Below are 19,513 nucleotides of genomic sequence, written 5' to 3'. Positions count from 1 at the left end.
TGCTTTGTTGAAGATTAATTGACCATATAACTGCAGATTCATTTCTGAGTTTTCTATTCTGTTCCACTGATCTGTGTGTCTGTTGTTTTTTTTTTTAAGTAGGCTGCATGTCAAGGACGGAGCCAACACAGGGCTTGAACTCACTACCCTGAGATCAAGACCTGAGTTGAGATCAAGAGTCAGACGTTTACCTGACTGAGCCACACAGGTGCCCCAATCTGTGTGTCTACTGTTGTGCCAGTACCATACTATTTTGATTACAACAGCTTTGTAATAGAACTTGAAGTATGGAATTGTGACGCCTCCAGGTTTGCTTTTCTTTTTCATGACTGCTTTGGCTATTTGGCATCTTTTGTTGTTCCATACACACTTTAGGATTATTTTAGCTCTGTGAAAAATGCTGTTGGCATTTTGATAGGGATTACATTAAATATATAGATTGTTTTGGGTATTTGGGAAGAACAGACATTTTAACAATATTTGTTCTTCCAATCCATGGAATGTCTTTCCATTTCTTTGTCATCTTCAATTTCTTTCATCAGTGTTCTATAGTTTTTCAGAGTACAGGTCTTTCACCTCTTTGGTTATGTCTATTCCTAGGTATCTTATTGTTTTTGGTGCAATTGTAAATGGGAATGATTCCTTAATTTCTCTTTCTGCAGCTTCATCACTGGTGTATTGTAATGCAATTTCTGTACATCGATTTTGTATCCTGTGACTTTGCTGAATTTGTTTATCAGTTCTAACAGTTTTTTGATGATCAGGTTTTCTGTATATAGTATCATGACATCCACATATAGTGGAAGTTTTACTTCTTCCCTACCAATGTGGATGCCTTTTATTTCTTTTTGTTGTCTGTCGCTAGGACTTCCAGTACCATGTTGAATAGAAGTGGTGAGTGGACATTCCTGTTTTGTTCTTGACCATACAGGAAAAGCCCTGTTTTTCCACATTGAGGATGATACTAGGTATGGGTTTTTCATATATGGGCTTTATTATGTTCAGGTATGTTCCCTCTAAACCTACTTTGTTGAGGGTAACAGTGTTTTGTTTTGTTTTGAAGTTTATTCACTTATTCTAGAAACAGAAAAAGAAACAGAGTGCATGGGGGAGGGGCAGAGAGAGAGAATCCCAAGCAGGCTCTGCTCCACCAGTGCAGAGCCTGATGCAGGGCTCGAACTCACAAACCGTGAGATAATGACCTGTGCTGAAATCAAGAGTCGGATGCTTAACCAACAGAGAGCCCAACAGTGGTTCTTTCTTTCTGGTTTTTTTTTTTTTTTTAATGTTTATTTTTGAGAGAGAGAGAGAGAGAGAGAGAGAGAGTGAGTGGGGAGGGGCAGAGAGAAAGGGAGATACAGAATCCGAAGCAGGACCCAGGCTCTGAGCTGTCAGCACAGAGCCCAACACAGGGCTTGAACCCACAGAGGAGATCATGACCTGGGCTGAAGTCGGACACTTAATCAACTGAGCCACCCAGGCGACCCAACAGTAGTTATTTCTTGATGATGAGACTCTTCTTTTGATTTTTAATACTCAAAATTTTCTACAATGAGCACGTTTTACTTTAAAAAACATTTCTAACTAGAAAGAAATACATATTCCATGCAAACATTGTAAACAATATAAAAGTACATGAGGTTTCCCCCACTTCAATGCCACTCTCCAATGCACTGGATTTCTTTCAAGGGTACTGGTAGTTACCAGACATTTTTCTAAGCATATAAACATAGTTGTTTTTTTTAATTCTTCTTTTTAATTAAGTAATCTTTATGACCAACATGGGTCTTGAACTCATGACCCCGTCAAGAGTCAATGCTCTATAGACTAAGCCAGCCAGGCACCCCAGTTACTTATTTTTAATGAAATTGTTATATTAATATTCACACTGCTTTTCATTTTGCCATTCTCCTCCTCAATTATATGTTCTTCCATATACACATCTACAACACTCTTTGTCCACTATTCATTCCATACAAAGGCCATGGCATAATTTACATATGAATGCCTTTTTGGGGGGCAGAATTCTACAAGTAGAAATAGAATATTCAGCCTTACAACTATATATGCCAAACCGATAGGCTTATAAATGAATCTGGGGTTATATAAATAGAATTTTATATTCATTAGATTTTTTTTCCTGTAGTTTTCAATATTAAAGTATTCTCTAAACTAAAAATTACACATTTAAGGGGCACTTGGACGGTTCAGGTAGTTGAGCTCAGGTCATGATCTCACAGTTTGTGAGTTTAAACCCACATCAGGTTTGCTACTGTCAGCACAGAGCCCACTTTGGATCCTCTGTCTCCTTCTCTCTCTGCCCCTCCCCCAATGGCACTCTGTATCTCAAAAATAAACATTAAAAAATATAAAATAAAAATTACACACTTAATATAATGTCCTATCCAAAGCTTCTAAAACATACGTGGCTTTTTTCACTCAACACTGTTTCTGAGATCTGTCCATGTTATAAATAATCTAGATCCTGTTAATGGTTATCTAGTACTCAACTGTATGACAATGATACATTTTATTTATCCACTTTCCAAAACACACATATATAAGTGGCTTCCAAGATTATGCTTTCTCAAAAAATGTTACAGATTTAAATAAACCATATAGTACTTACTCTGAGCCAGAGAGGTTTTATTATTTTATGTGTATAACTTACTCAATAAACGACATGGGTTTGGACAGCACAGGTCCACTTATACACAGACTTTTTCAATAAATACAGTACTGCATTTTCTTTTTTTTTTTTTTTTTTTTTTTTATTTTTTTTTTTTCAACGTTTATTTATTTTTGGGACAGAGAGAGACAGAGCATGAACAGGGGAGGGGCAGAGAGAGAGGGAGACATGCATTTTCTTTTATGAATTCTTTTTTAAGTAAACTATACCCCTACGTGAAGCTTGAACTCATGACCCCTAGATCAAGAGTCACATGCTCTACAGACTGAGCCAGCTAGGCATCCCTCTTTATGATTTTCTTAATAACATTTTTTCTCTAGCATAATCTATTGTAAGAATACAGTATATAATACATTTAACGTACAAAATATGTGTTAGTCGACTATTTATGTTATTAAAGAAAGACTGCCAGCAACAGTAGGCTAGGCTTCTGAGGAGTCCAAAGTTATATGTGGATTTTCAACTGAGTTGGGGGGGGGTCAGCTCCCCTAACTCTCATGTATTCAAGAGTCAACTGCAGTTATTATTATCCTCATTTTACCTAGGAGGAAATAATGGTAAAGAGAGGTTAAATAATTTGTCCAAAGTTATAGAGCCAATAAATTGATGAAGTTAGAATTTAAACCAGTTTGGGCATCTGGGTGGCTCAGTCAGTTAAGCATTTGACTTCAGCTCAGGTCATAATCTCACAGTTAGCGAGTTTGAGTCCCACTTCAGGTGAGCTTACAAGCCCTGCTTCCGATGAGCTTCTGCTATGCCTCTGGTGAACATGAGCACCCCCCCCCCCCCCCCTGCCGTGAGCTCCTTCCCTCTCTTTTCCCACCCCCACCTCTGCCCCTAGTGCGACTCTCTCTCTCTCTCCCCCTCACTCTCTCTGCCCTCTGCCCTGGCTCACTTGTACCCTCTCTCTCTAACAAAAAAAAAAAAAAAAAGAAAAAAAAAAAAGGAATTTTTTTTTAAACCAGTTGTTCTGTCTCTAATGTTTATGTTCTTAACCTCCTAGTACATCTTCTGATGTCATATGTCAGAGTGTACCCAGAATGTATCATTAGAAGAATTATTTCAAGGTTATGATATGAGCATTTTCCAGTTTTACTAGACAAACCAAACCCCAAAATGGCTAAACATGAAAATTATCATCTGAAATATATGCATCCATTCGTGTCCTAATACGTGATATCATAAGATAGTTTTAATTTTTGCCTTTTAATGTGTGTTCGGGAAATAACATGCCCATTTTATTTTGTGTATCTTCCATTCCTAATGATAATGGACTTTTCCTCCTCTTTAAAAGCCAATGGAATTGGGGCGCCTGGGTGGCTCAGTTGGTTAAGCGTCTGACGTCAGCTCAGGTAATGATCTCACAGTCTGTGAGTTCAAGCCCTGCATTGGGCTCTGTGCTGACAGCTCAGAGCCTGGAGCCTGCTTCGGATTCTGTGTCTGCCTCTCTCCTGCTCATGCTCTGTCTCTCTCTGTCTCAAAATTAAGTAAAAACATTAAAAAAAAAAAAATTCAAAGCCAACGAAATTTTCTCTTCTGTAAACTACCAGTTCATATACCCTTTGTCTATTTTTTTATTAGGTTGCCTATTTCCTTAACCTTTTGTAAGAATTCCTTACAAAGTTCTGAATATCAATTCTGTTTCATATGTTGTATCTTTTCCCATACTGCTGTTTCCCTTTTAACTTATTCAGGGTGTCTTCACTTGTACAGATTTTAAATTTTGATATATATACCTATCAATTTTTGACTGACAACTCATATTTCTCTATCTTTTCCTTTGTAGTTTCTAATCATGATATATGTAAGAATTTTAAACGTTAATTTTTTCAGCCTGCAAAAAACGGTTTTATTAAATAATTTTTAACATAATGAGAAATGTATGATTGTATCAGTTTATTTTTCCAACATCTTTGTTAGTGACCTCATGAATCTGAAAAAGTTGTGGTTTTCACTTCTCTGATTACTAGTGAGGTTAACATTTCTTCACAGATCTCTTCTCACGAATTCTATCTTTGTATCATCTCTCTTCATCATGTGAAAGTTTTGCATTTATGCAGTTACATCTTCTGATCTTTTCCTCAATTCTGAGTTTTACATCTTGCCTAATAATACCTTCTTCACCAAAAGAACAAAAGATTATTCTTTTGTTTGCTCCTAGTATGTTTAGTCTTGTTTTAGAAGTTTAATTCATCTGTAATTTATTTCCACATAAGACATGAAACAAGGATATAATTTTGCTTATATCCAAATGCATAGACAACTGCTGCAAAACCAATCTGATTAACCCATCTTTTCATGCAGTTACAAGATGTTCTTTTTATCAAATATTAAGTTCCCATCTATGCTTATCTATTTTTAGATTTCTTACCAAATCTATTTATTTCTGCACTAGTTCCACACTTTATTTTTAGTACTACATTTTCATATTTGATAGGTCAAACCTTCAGACCATTATTCTTGCTTTTCAAACATTTCTTGGCATTACTTCATAATCAGAAAAGTACAATAAATGCTTTTCCTAAAAAAGGAATGATCTTGGATAACAGAGCTTTAACTGAAACATGTACATATATACGCACACAGAAAAGATATGAGGTTTGGGGTGGGGGGCAGAACTAATTTAAATCAGAATTATACACGCACACAAAAATACAAAACTAGCATTCCATTTTATTCATCTATCCTTTCTTAGAAGAACAACTAACAATTAACATTTGCATGACCTTCAATTTACAAAGCATTTTCATTCACATTCATTATGAAAGAATGATACTTTGTCAAAGAAAATAATCCACTCATTTTAATGTCAGTAAATGTATTCCAACTGAGCCTAGCACTTCACTGCTGAAATATATTTCAAAATGTGCAAGTTTCAGCAACCTAAGTTTATTCTACATAAAACAATAACTCATTTATGCTGTATCCTGTGTGCAGATTACACAGTAAATGAAAAGCATAACCATATTGTAGCTATTACATATTATAATGTATTATTCATTATTTATACTTAGGATATGTCCACTCTTTGGACAAAATGAAAGTTTTAACCATGAAAATGAATTATAAAAAACAGTATTAGCTTAAGTCATTTAAATCTTTATTAGACAAAAACCTGTCATCTACCTAGCCATATAGTTGTCAATTTCAACTCTGCTACTAAGTTTGACTTATAGACTTTTTCCTAATAAAAATAAACTTACATTTTTCACTATAAATGATCTGGACCACTGGATTGGGGCCATCATTCTGCGGCACTGGATCTATATCAGCCCATTCTGCTCTGTCCCTGAAATAAATATATTTTTTCAGTGATTGTATTCAAACACATAAGAAGAAAGAACAACTCTGGTGTTTTTAACAATAGCAACAATTACACTTGCATCCATATTAGTCAATTATAAATACATTAATGTAATTGTGGTTGGATTCTTCATTACCAAGTTTTGCCATTTTGCTTTACATATTAAACTTTTAAAGTAACATAAAGAAAAACGAAAATCTGTCACTGAAATTAATCAAACAATAGTTCCCAAATTTAAAGTTTTTATAGAAGTGGAAAAACATGTTTTTCAAACAATAGTTCCCAAATTTAAAGTTTTTATAGAAGTGGAAAAACATGTTTTTTTGCAGTAGGTACACAGTAGTTTTACCCTAGAAATCAATTCAATTCATTGGTTTAATGAGACTTTTTGCAGTTAGTCAGCATTTATAAACATTGAATAACAATTTGCTAGGAATTCACATTTTAAAATCAAAGTAAATACTATTAGTTTACTGTATACTGCGAGGGGGTCCAGTTGGTCTTTACAGAGCAGGCTCTGGAACCTGACAACTGTCTGATTTAGAATGTAGGCTCTACCACTTACCAGCTGTGTGACCTTGAGAAACTTACTTAATCTCTCTGGGCCTCAGTTTCTTCACTGATAAAATGGAGATGCTATCACTACCCAGCCTTAGAAGACTGTTTGGAGGACTAAATGAGATAACACGTTAAGCACTTAAATGTGTTTAACAGTAAGCACATGGCTAGTAAATATATTACATATATATACTAATATATATATATATAGTAATACATACAGTAAGCATTCACTGAAACCTACTTCTCATTATAAATGCTGAAAGAACATTTTAGCGGCACCAAAGGGTGCCTATAGATATTTCTGTACAAACTGCCCAAACTTGTCTTAACCACTCTTTTACTTATATTCTTTTCCTTCCACTCATCTTTTACTTCTCTATACTGATCAGCTACTGGCAGCAAAGATTCTGTGGCATCTACTCAATCTTGAAGTTGTGAAGTGAGACCTAGAGACTGGGGGAGTGGCACGAGAAAGGTAAGGCTATCATTTAGTCACTGAAAAATCAGACACAGCCAAGTGAAGCAGCTGAATATTTTACAATTCAGAGAGGAGGTGTGAGGATTATGGGGCTACCACAGCCAAATTAAATGAGTAAAACTCCAATAACAAAATCTGGATAGTGACTTTCACTCATTCATAAAACCAAGGCAAATAAGCTATCTAATGGGTTTACCTAGAACTGCATAAGAAAAAAAACAAGACAAAAGAAAAATAAGTCACAAGGATTTCTCTCCATTGTCTTTGCAAGTTCATTGCAACTAGGGAACTGGCATTACCAGAAAGCAAAGAACTGACAGGGATGAGACTGGGGAGAAAAAGCAAGAAAGTTACAAAGTACCCTATAATGGCTACTGCACACCTCTTGAATTATGTAGGAGGTGATGTAGGGATGTATTACACAACTTAAGAACAAATACCTTTTCAGTTTTATAGCCTAAACTCGGTGCCTGATGGTAGGCGCTAAAATATTAAAGAAAATGTTGAATGAACATGTCCCAGACCTTCAAGACCTTACACTAGCTGTCTCCACTTTAACAGTGCAAACTTCTGGGAAGCCCTTACACCTTGTTTTTAAAGTGAGCAAATCCGGACCTTATTTATATTTAAATAATTATTTCCTGCCCGGCTATTAAACAGCACTCAAACCCTTCGGTACTCAGATTATCAGGCTAGCGTTGTGGGAGCATGCAAGAGAGCGGGATATTTCTTGAATTCCTGAATCACACCCAAACAGCCTAAGAAAGAGTGTTGTCCAGTGTGTTGCAGTTTCTACGCTGTTTGCTCTCTGGTCTCCCCTCTGTCTCTAGGTGACAACGTTGACTCCGGGAAAAAGCAACCCCGAAAAGAGCGCGAGGGCCGCGAGCGGGCCCCGATCCCGCTGAGCGCGCCCCCCTACCCCGGCCGGCCGGCCGGCCAGGGAAGCGGCGGAAACTTCGGCCGGACACGCTGAGGCCAGAGGAGCCTACCCGGAACCGCCGGCCGGGTTGAGCACACGCCTTCAAGGGAAGGGCCTCCGCCGCGGCGGCCCTGCTGTGGGCGTTACCTGTACAGGACATAGGTGGGCGAGTCCAGGCTCAGGAACCCGTCGTCCATAGGGGACGCCACCGCTTCTCCGGACTCAGCCGCCATAGCTTCTTCCTGGGGCTGCTGCTGCTGGGGCGGCGGAGGGTGCGGCTGGGGCGGCGGCGGCTCCGGCTGACCGGACGCGCTGCCCCGCGCAGCCTCCCCGACCCCCTCGGTGGCCGCCATCTCGTTTCGGTCCGCAGCGAAGGTGGTGGCAGCGGCCCCGCCCCTCGCGGCCCCGCCCCTCGCTCCCTTCCCCCACCGGCGGCCCACTTCCGGCTTTCTCGCTTCCCAACCATAGAGATGCGGACCAGAGAGACCCGGGTTGCGCTCCAGCCCTGGAGGTCTGAGATGGGCACTTGGCCACAAGTGAGGCAACTGCACTGTTTGGAGGGACACCAGAAACACACGTCATCCTGTCTGTAGGCCTTTCTGAATGCTTGTAGTTGATACTTAGGAAGGTGTTGGTTTTGTTAGCTCCCCTTCGTATGGGAGGTGGTTCTCTCTTGTTTTGGACAGAGTATTTTAGAAGCAGTGGATAAGGGCAGCTGAAAACCCAACACCTCTCACCCATATCTCGGTAACTGGCCTCCAGTGCTCCCTATTAAGCTTCATGTTTCTTGTGCACATTTTTTTTCTTTTGAATGTTAAGTGTTGATATCGAAGAATTTAAGTAATACAGGGTTTTTTGTCTTTCGAAATTAAAATCTTAATTATACAGGTACTGTGTATATGATATAGAAAAGGTAAACATTCATTGAACAACTGTTTACTATTATGTGGCTTTTTCACAGCAGTAAATAAAGTCTCTGTAGTCATGAAGTTTACATTGTAATGAACGGTAACAATATACCACCCTAAAATATGTAGGTATTCAGGACATGCCACTTCAAAATCTGCTGCTTTGGTATACTAATTATTTCTGAGCTGTAGGCACTTGAAAAACAGAAAATGCAGTCAGAAGCTTTCTCTGAGCTCCCTTTATTTGCCTAAAGACAAATCTAAAAAAACCCTCTGTTGTCATAAACCCCAACACTGGGGTTTCCAGAGTAGAAGTGGAGACCATATCCAGACGAATTTTGTCAAAATATCATATCCCATCTACTCTTCTAAGGGCTCATTCATCTTTCCTAAAAATCATTCTTCCCTGAGACGCCTACATTCCCACTTCCCTTTCCCTATTAAGATGATATTTAAGCCTGAATTCTAAGCAACCTCAGTGAATTACTAATTTTTTCTAAATATCCTCCATGTATACGTGAGGCATACATGTTAATAAATCTGTTTTTCTCTTGTTAATCTTTTATTGCAGAGTTCACAACCAGGACTCAGAACAGTAGAGGGAAAATTATTTTTCACCCTCTAGATTTTTTCTGGAGCCCATTTGAGCAAAGGCCTGAAACAGGAAAATGCATGCCACGTAGAGCAGATAGGGAGTACATGCTTAGTGTGTTCTCGGCTCAGCAGGGATGCTAATATCACTGAAGTCCTGTTAATGAGGGGAAGGAATTGGTAAGTGATAAGATTAAAGAAGAAGCCAGGGGCCATGGTAAGAATTTGAAGTGTGTGTGAGTGTACATGGTAAAATAGTCATAACATAAAATTTATCTTTGTAATCATTTTCTTAATGTTTATTTATTTTTGAGAGAGAAAGAGAGCATGTGCACAAATGGGAGAGAGGCAGAGAGAGAGGGAGACAGAATTCAAAGCAGTGTCCGGGCTCTGAGCTGCCAGCCCAATGTGGGGCTTGAACTCATGAACCATGTGATTATGACCTGAGCTGAAGTCAGGCACTTAACTGACTGAGCCACCCAGGCACTCCTCTTTGTAATCATTTTTTTTTTTTTAAGAATTTTTTTTTTTTTTTTTTTTTTTACATTTATTTAATTTTGACAGAGACAGAGCACAAGTCGGGGAGGGGTAGAGTGAGAAGGAGGCACAGAATCCAAAGCAGGCTCCAGGCTCTGTCAGCACAGAGCCTGACGCGGGGCTCGAACTCCCAACTGCGAGATCATGACCTGAGGTGAAGTCAGACGCCCAACCGACTGAGCCACCCAGGTGCCCCCTCTTTGTAATCATTTTTAAGTGTACTTGTTCAATGGCATTAAGTACATTCACATTGTTGTACAACCATCACCACCATCCATCTCTAGAATTTTTCATCTTCCAAAACTGAAACTCTATACCCATTAAATAACTCCCCATTCCCTGTTAAAAAGAAAACCACAGACCTCAAATGGAACCACTATATTAAGAGCCCCACATCAGCAAGCCAAGACTTAATACCTAACCTGACTGCAGTTTCAACCTCTCTGCCCATCCCTACCACCAGCAATGTAACCTTTAATTAGCCAACATGGAATTTACTGGTCAGTACGAGGAAATTCACTGATAGACCCCTTCTGTTACCATCAGGAGGGTGACCGTGCCTTACGCAATGGATTCTTTGCTAAATTCCTTTTTTATCCTCCTTCTCTACCTTTAAAAATCTTTCCTTTTCTGCAACTTGATGGAGCACCACTCTATTTGGTAGATGGGATGCTGCCCAATTCATGACTCAATTAATAAAGCCAATTCTATTTTTAAAATTTACTTGGTTGAATATTTGTCATTGAACACCTTTTCCCTTTAACCCCCAATAATCAGCTTTTACTTCATGTCTCTATGAATTTGATTACTCTAATCAAAGAGTAATCCTCATAGAAGAATCATAATAGTATTTGTCCTTTTGTAATTGGCTTATTTTGCTTCACATAATGGCCCCCAGGTTCATCCATGTTGTCGCATGTAGCAGAATATCCATTTTTAAAGCTGAATAATATTCCATTGTATGTATATACCACATTTTGTTATCCATCTGTTAATGGATAACAACTTGGGTTGTTTTGACCTTTTGGCTGTTGTGAATAATGAAATATCTCTTAGAGTCCCTGGCTTTCACTTCTTTTGGACATACCCAGAAGTGGGATTGCTTGATCATACGGTAATTCTATATTTATTTTTTTTAATGTTTCTTTATTTTTGAGACAGATATAGAGTGAGAGGGGGAGGAGCAGAGAGAGTGGGAGAGAATCCCAAGCAGGCTCTGTACTGTCAGCGCAGAGCCCGACGTGGGGCTCAAATTCATGAACTGTGAGATCATGACCTGAGCCAAAATTGAGGTGGTTGCTTCACCGACTGAGCCACCCAGATGCCCTGCTATGTTTAATTTTTTGAGGAACTTTCCCCCAACCCCCAGAGGTTCTAATTTCATTGGTTTAGAGTGAGGCCCTGGCATCATGTTTTATTGTGGGTTGGTTTTTTTTTTTTTTTTGTCTTTTTGTTTGTTTGTTTTGAGAGAGGGAGATGGTGAGCAGTAGAATCAGAGAGACAGAATCTCAAGCAGCTCCATACTTAGTGCAAAGCCCGATTCAGTACTCATTCTCATAACAGTGAGATCATGACCTGAGCCAAAATCAAGAGTTGGATGCTAAACTGACTGAGCCACCCAGGCGCCCCAGCAACAGTATATTTTAAAAGCTCCCCTTATAATTCTAACATGCAGCCCAGGTTGAGAATCTCTACTCTTTCAGTCCATGGTGCATTAAGTCATTAAGTCTCCCAAGGATATCAAGGTGTCACAACTGCTGGGGAGACAGGCCAAGGTAGAGTTGAAAAGCAACCACTATGTCATGGTAAATACAAATAAACCAATCAATAAAAAAATGTTAAAATATATTACTTTTTAAAATATAAATAACTCACAATGTGTGTATAAATAAAATAAGATAGAAGTTGTAGTGCAAATTATTCATCAATTTTTAACAGCTTTATTGTTGTATATTTTAAATATCACAAAATCTACCTCTTTCATAAGTATAGTTCATCATCAATTAATTTTTTATTTTCAGGAATTAGGGATAAGAGTTTTTCATTGGTATAGCTGTTATTACTACATGATACTACTAATTTGATTGCACTCTTCCAGAGTCTTCCCCTGAAGTTTGGTAGTTATTAGGTGCCTAGAGATTGTGTTAAATGCCTGGGCTTCCAGTTCCCCCCCAGTGCTCTCTAGGCTTCACCATTTTCTCTTTGGCTACAGTCAGAAAGGATGATACCTACACTGCTTCAGGACATCGATTGCACTCCATGAGCTAGTACCTGGTAGAAAGGGAGGAGGAAAAAGGGAGGGGGAAAAAGAGGGGTAAAGTAGATGATTACTGGTTAATTCTGGTTGCCAGAACGAGGAGCCTATGTTTGTCTTTTGGCTGCTTAACTCCACCATCAAGACTAACGAAAGCTGTAGCTCATCTTTCTATAAAGTCCGTGTGAAATTTTGTAAAAAAGAAAGACAATTTCAGTTTTATCAAGGCAGCTTGCTTCTGTCTGAACACTCTGAAGCAACTGTTAAAATATATTGCCAAATATAATGTGTAGGCTGGCTTCCTCTTAGAAACAGATAGTTTTTAATGACTGCATGATATTCCTTTTATATACTGTACTTTATATAGTACTTAATCATTCATACATCATTCAATATTTAACATTTATAATTTTTCACTGTTATATTTCATTCAATGACTATCTTCATATTAATAAACATGATCCATGATTTAATAAGGATTCATTTTGTGACCAGTGTGGACCAGTTACTGTTCTCAACAGCAATGAAAAGAAATCAACAACAAAAAACTTCTGTGCTTATGGTACTTTCACTATAGTGAGGGAGATAAAGAAGATAAACATGTAGTATTTATTGAATGCTGACAGTAACAAATGCTAAGGAGAATAGGCAGGAAAGAGAGAAAGTGTAGAGGTGGGTTACTACTGATGTCGATAGGGAGGCCTTCATTTTGTAGGTGACATTTGAATACAGATTTGAGTGCATCAATGTAAATATCTTTCCAGAAGATCATTTCTGGCAGAAGTCCAAAAACACTGAGGAAAGTGTTCATGATCTCGGAGGCTAGTGTGGGAGTGTAGGTGCAATGGAGTGGTTGAAGGGTAGGGTACTAGGTGATGAGGTCAGAGAGTTAAGGCAGAGCAGATAACATAGGGCCTTACAGGATTTTGGCTTTTACTCTTGAGTTAGATGGGGAGTCATTGAAGGATTTTGAGTAGTGGAGTGATGTGATTTATGCGTTTACAGGTCAGTGTCTTCTGTGTTGAGAATGGACTGTCTTTCATCCATTCAAAATACAGTAGCATGGAAGGGCAAAGTAAAAATAAGGAGGACCAGACAGCTTACTGCAGTAATCCAGGAGAGATAGTGACTTAGACTAGGGTAGGAATAGTGAGAGTGGTGAGAAGAGGCCAAATTCTGGCTAAATTTTGAAGATTGACTTGTCAGGAATTGCTAAGCTATTGGATATTGGGTTTGGGTGAGAGAAAGGGAGGGTCAAGGATGACTCCAAGACTTTAAGCTTGAGCAGTGATGTTGACATTTGCACATATAGGGAATTCTGTTGCAATAGGAGAAAGTGTGTGTGTGTGTGTGTGTGTGTGTGTGTGTGCGTGTGTGTGATTGGGAGGGCATTTAGGAGTTATTTTGGACATGTTAGGATTGAGCTACCTTTTACATATTCAATAATATAAATTGAGTAAACATTTGAATATATGAGTCTGGAGTTCAGTCAGGTCTGTACTGGAGACTCCAATACGGTCTTTAGCCCAAAGCTGTTATATAAAAATGAAAGACTGAATGAGATTATTAATGTAGTGAGTGTAGATAGAAAAGAGTAGAGGAGGAAGGGTTGAACTCTGGTGGCATTTCAAACATTAGAAGTTGGAGGGGCGCCTGGGTGGCTCAGTTGGTTAAGTGGCCGACTTCGGCTCAGGTCGTGATCTCGCGGTCCGTGAGTTCGAGCCCCGCGTCAGGCTCTGTGCTGACAGCTCAGAGCCTGGAGCCTATTTCGGATTCTGTGTCTCCCTCTCTCTCTGACCTTCCCCTGTTCATGCTCTGTCTCTCTCTGTCTCAAAAATAAATAAACGTTAAAAAAAAATTAAAACAAAACAAAACAAACCCAAACATTAGAAGTTGGAGAGAAAAGGAAGATCCAGCAAAAGTAACCAAAAAAAAAAAAAAAAAAAAAAAAAAAAAAAAAGAATAGCTGTAGCGATGGTAATAGTAGAATAATGAGACAGATGTAGTGCCCTGGAAGTCAAATAAAGAGTTTGACAAAGGTGAGAGGGATCAACCTCAAGATATACAATTTTTTTTCCCTGAGAGTTTTATAAATTGTAGCGTTTACAGTTAGGTCTATCATTAATTTGAATTAATTTTTGTATGTGGTGTGAGACATAGGGGTCTAACTTCATTCTTTTGCATATGGCTACTTGTCCCAGCATGATTTGTTGAAAAGAATGCTTTCCCCATTGTATGGTCTTGGTACTCTTTTCAAAAAGCAATTGACCATAAAAGTAGAGGTTATTTCTGGGTTATCACTTCTATTCCATTAATCTGTGTATATCCCTATATAAGTATCACACTAGCTTGATTACTACAGATTTGTATAAATACTCTATTTTTTATAATGGAAAATGTCAAATACACCCAAATATGGGGAAAATAATACAATGAACTATCATTCACCTGTCAGTCAAATACTGTAATCATCATCAATTTATGGATACTCATTTCATCAATATCCCTTACTTGATCTCCCAACCTACTGGATTCTTTTGAAGGAAATCTAAAACATCATATAATTTTACTATAATACAAAGAGTATAATTCTACTACCATTATCCTGCCTACATTTATAATAATAAAGACTTCTGTTACTGCCAATATGGAGTATCAGGGACTGGAACAACTGAAAAACTGGATCAAAAAATGAGACAACAGGGGCGCCTGGGTGACTCAGTTGGTTAAGCGTCTCAGTTAGGCTCAAGTCATGATCTCACAGCTCGTGGGTTCAAGCCCCACATCAGGCTCTGTGCTGACAGCATGGAGCCTGGAGCCTGCTTCGGAATCTGTGTCTCCCTCTCTCTGCCCCTCCCCTGCTTGTGCTCTCTCTCTCTCAAAATAATAAATAAAAACATTTTTTAAAAATGAGACAACAGTTCTCAGATCACTGGACATCAGAAAAATGAAACTGATTCTGGAGCAGTGGGAAACAAGTAAGGTGAATCCTATAATTGTTTTAACAGCCTATAAAAAATTTCCAAATCAGGGCTGCTGGGTGGCTCAGTTGGTTAAGTGCTGACTTTGGCTCAGGTCATGATCTCACGGTTTGTGAGTTCGAGCCCCTCATCGGGCTCTGTGCTGTGCTGACAGCTCAGAGCCTGCAGCCTGCTTCAGATTCTGTGTCTCCCTCTCTCTCTGTCCCTCCCCTGCTCGTGCTCTGTGTATGTGTCTCTCTCTCAAATATACATAAACATAAAAAAATCCAAATCATCATGATGTAGTGAGGGGAAACACAGTCAGAGCATAGTCGTCTTTCTGAAATGAGGCAGAGCTGGAAGTCTGAGGAATCCAAAGTGGCTATATTTTAAAGGGCAGAATGCCTGAAAAGAGACAGCTACCAAGAGGGAACTCCAAAGATTTGCAGAAGTTTTCAGTTGAGTTTCAGTTGAATAATGTGTTTCAGTTGAATAGTATATGAGTTTCAGTTAAATAATGATCAGTGTATGTGTGTAAGGAAAGTAACCAAGGCTGGAGAAAGTATTGCACAAAGGATTAGATAGAATTCCCAAAGCTCATACAGGGTCAGGAATACTGCCATCTAAAGTGAGAAATCACATAATCCACAGGGCATTGGGTAGAGTAATCAAAAAGGTCTTGCCTTAAAACAAGACACCACCACACACCTATTAGAATGGTCAAAATCCAGAACACTGACAATACCAGATGCTGACAGGGATGTGGAGAAACAGGAACTCTCATTCACTGCTGGTGGGGATGCAAAATGCTCAGCCATTTTGGAAGATGGTTTGGTGGTTTCATACAAAACTATACATATTCTTGTCATACAGTCCAGCAATTGTGCTCTTAGGTACTTACCCAAAGGAGGTGAAAACTTATGTCTACACAAAACCTGTACACAGATGTTTTGTTTTTTAGTTAATTTCAGGAATAGAATTTAGTGATTCATCACTTACATATAACACCCAGTGCTCATCCCAACAAGTGCCCTCCTTAATGCCCATCACCCATTTAGCCCATCCCCCCACCCAAGCCCGTCCAACAACCTTCAGTTTGTTCTCTGTATTTAAGAGTCTCTTATGGTTTGTCTCCCTCTCTGTTTTTATATTATTTTTGCTTCCCTTCCCTTATGTTCATCTGTTTTGTATTTTAAATTCCACACACACAGATGTTTATAGCAGCTTTATTGACAAAATTGGCCACCAACCAAGATGTCCTTCAGTAGGCAAATGGATAAATGGTGGTACATACAGATAATGGAATATTGTTCAGTACTAAAAAAAGCTATCAAGTCACAAAAAGACATGGAGAAAACTTAAATACAAATACTAAGTGAAAGAAGCCAATCTGAAAAGATTACATATAGTAAGTATAGTATAGTATAGTATAGTACAGTATAGCATTAGTATACTATAGTATTAGTATAGTATAGTGTGATTCCAACTATATGACATTCTGGAAAAGGTAAAGTATGGAGACAGGAAAAAGAGGGACAAAATAATCCTAGAGTAAGCACTGCTCTGTTTAGGTAAGATGCAAAGGGATAAAACTGTTTCCAGTTAACTTAGTCATATCCCATAAAAACAGTTTAAGGATTATTATAGGAAAACATTCAGTACTCAACAAAATAAAATTCATAATCTATGGTATACAATTAAAAATTATTAGGCATGCAAAGAAGCAGAAAGATTTGACTGGTAATCAAGAGGAAAAAATTCTATGAATCAAAATTGACCAGGAACAAAGACAGTACAGTCAACAGACATGGACATTTCTACAATTATAACGGTGTTCTATATTTGTCAAGAAGCTAGAGGAATGATTAAACATATTAAGTAGAGATGTGGAAGATATACATAAAACCAAAACACCAAAAATATATGGAACTTCTAGAAGTGATGAGTACACTGAATGGCATTAAAGGCAGATTGGGCATTACAGAAGAAAAAAGGAGTAAATTTGAAGACAGCAATCGAAACTATCCAAAATGAAACAGAAAAAAAAAACTGAAAAGAGATTAATCAGTGAGCTATGGGACTTCAGTTCACTAATAATGTAACCAGAGTTCCCAAAGGAGAAGAGACAGAAAAGTTATTTGAAGAAACAATGGCTGCAATTTTTATAAATTGGATGAAAAATATAAATCTATGGATCCACAAATCTCAATGAACTGCAAGCATTAGAAATGTGAAGAAAAAGTGGCCCCTGGGTGGCTCAGTCGGTTGAGCATCCAACTTTGGCTCAGGTCATTCATGATCTCTTGGTTTCTGAGTTTGAGCCCTGTATCAGGCTCTGTGCTAACAGCTCAGAGTCTGGAGCCTGCTTCAGATTGTGTCTCCTCCTCTCTCTTCCCCTCCCATGCTGATGTTCTCCCTGTCTCTCAATAATAAATAAACATTTTTAAAAATGTGAAGAAAAATATATACTGGCAAATCAAAATCAAATTGCTTAAAATGTGATACAGAGATTATCTTAAAATCAGCCACAGTAAAAAGATACACTATGTACAGAACAAGCAAGGATGACAGCAGATTCTTACTGGAAGGTGTGGCAGATAGCCTCAAAGACAGCCCTTAATAACTCCACCTGGTGTTCATGCCTTTGTATAATCCCCTCCCTTTGAATGTGGGCTGCACCTCATGACTAGGTGTGGGCACCTTTATGTCTCTCAGAGCTCTCCCTCACTCTGAGGGAAGCAAACTGCCATGTTGTGAGCTGTGCTATGGAAAGGTACATGTGGCAAGAAACTGATGTTGCTGGCCAATAGTAAGGAAGACCCAAAACCTACTAACAGTTATGTAAGTAAACTTGAATGTACACTGTTCCCCAGTCCAGCTTTGAGATAACTATAGCCCCTTTGTTATTATTGTAGACATTCTACCTTTTTACTTATTTCTTATTTGAGAGAGAGGAGAGAGAGAGAGAGAGAGAGCGAGAGGGATAGAGGAAGACAGAGAGAATCTCAAGCAGGCTCCACGCTCAGCATAGAGCCTGACATGGGGTTTGATCCCATGACCCTGGGATCATGACCGGAGCCAAAATTGAGTCAGATACTCAACTGATCCACCCTGGTGCCCTCCACTTTTCTATTAATTGGTGTTGACATGATACATCTTTTAAAAAATATTTTTTAAGTAAGCTCTATGCTCAACATGGGGCTTGAAGTCATGACCCTGAGATCAAGAGTTGTCAACAGCCAGCCAGGTGCCCCAATATATCTTTATATTTTTTTTGTACTTTTTTTCCACTTTTCTTTTAAGTAATTCTGTCTTCATATTTAAAGTGGTTTCTCGGGGCGCCTGGGTGGCTTGGTCGGTTAAGCATCCGACTTCAGCTCAGGTCATGATCTCACCGTCTGTGAGTTTGAGCCCTGCGTGGGGCTCTGTGCTGACTGCTCAGAGCCTGCAGCCTGTTTCAGATTCTGTGTCTCCCTCTCTCTCTGCCCCTCCCCTGTTCATGCTCTGTCTCTGTCTCAAAAATAAATAAACGTTAAAAAAAAAAATAAAGTGGTTTCTTGTAGAAAGTATACAGTTAGGTCTTCCTTTTATATCCTATTTTTTAATTCTGTGTTTAAGCCATTTACATTTAATATGATTACTGATAGTATGAGGTTTAAATCTACATTCTTGTTATCTGTCTTCTATTTGGTCTTTGTTCCCATTTCTTTTTCTGTTTTCTTTTGGAATAATTGAGTATTTTTTATTCCATTTTCTCTCCTTTGTGGACTTATTTGTTGTAACTTTATTGTGTTGTTAGTGCATGCTTTAGGACTTATACTACATTTCTTAACATGGTCTAATTTCAAGTGATATTATATTCCTTTTTTTAATGTTTATTTATTTATTTGAGAGAGAGAGAGAGAGAGAGAGAGCGAGCAGGGGAGGGGCAGAGAGAGAGAGAGAGGAAGACAGAGAATCCGAAGCAGGCTCCAGGCTCTGAGCTGTCAGCACAGAGCCTGACATGGGGCTCAAACTCACAAACTGTGAGAACATGACCTGAGCCAAAGTTGGACACTTAACCGACTGACCACCCAGGCACCCCTCAAGTGATATTATATTCCTATAAGTATAGCATAAGAACCTTCAATAGTGTACTTCCATTTCATCCTTTCCAGCTGTTATGCAAGGGGGGGGGGAATCTCTGGAAACATGTTCTTTAAAGGCAGAGAACTTTGGCTAGGAATATAGACACAGATATTTATATTCTCAACAATTTCCTTAAAACATAGTCATAGAAATTAACTATTACAGTAAGGTGTAGAAACATTTA

At 38.6% G+C, this 19,513-nt stretch overlaps 1 protein-coding gene and 1 long non-coding RNA gene across 2 annotated transcripts in view; both read right to left on the bottom strand.

Annotated features, from left to right (window-relative positions):
- FNTA (farnesyltransferase, CAAX box, alpha) overlaps positions 1–8,347 on the bottom strand; it is a 30,608-nt gene extending 22,261 nt beyond the window's left edge. The window contains exons 1-2 of the mRNA XM_049632484.1: positions 8,099–8,347; positions 5,893–5,978 (exon numbers count right to left, since the gene is read on the bottom strand). Coding sequence (XP_049488441.1) covers positions 5,893–5,978; positions 8,099–8,304 — 292 coding nt within the window. The 5' untranslated portion in view covers positions 8,305–8,347. The remainder of the gene's footprint in view (positions 1–5,892; positions 5,979–8,098) is intronic.
- On the bottom strand, positions 1,932–3,375 carry LOC125923860 (uncharacterized). Its single transcript, XR_007458176.1, has 2 exons — positions 2,858–3,375; positions 1,932–2,739 (listed from the first exon to the last, which is right to left on the bottom strand). It is a non-coding gene; the product is annotated as an uncharacterized LOC125923860 (long non-coding RNA).
- Positions 8,348–19,513: the final 11,166 nt, after the last annotated feature.

The sequence above is a fragment of the Panthera uncia genome, chromosome B1, assembly GCF_023721935.1.
Source record: "Panthera uncia isolate 11264 chromosome B1, Puncia_PCG_1.0, whole genome shotgun sequence".
NCBI classification, from domain to species: domain Eukaryota; kingdom Metazoa; phylum Chordata; class Mammalia; order Carnivora; family Felidae; genus Panthera; species Panthera uncia.
Note: the sequence above shows the minus strand (reverse complement) of the source record. Positions and strands in the feature narration are given on the sequence as shown.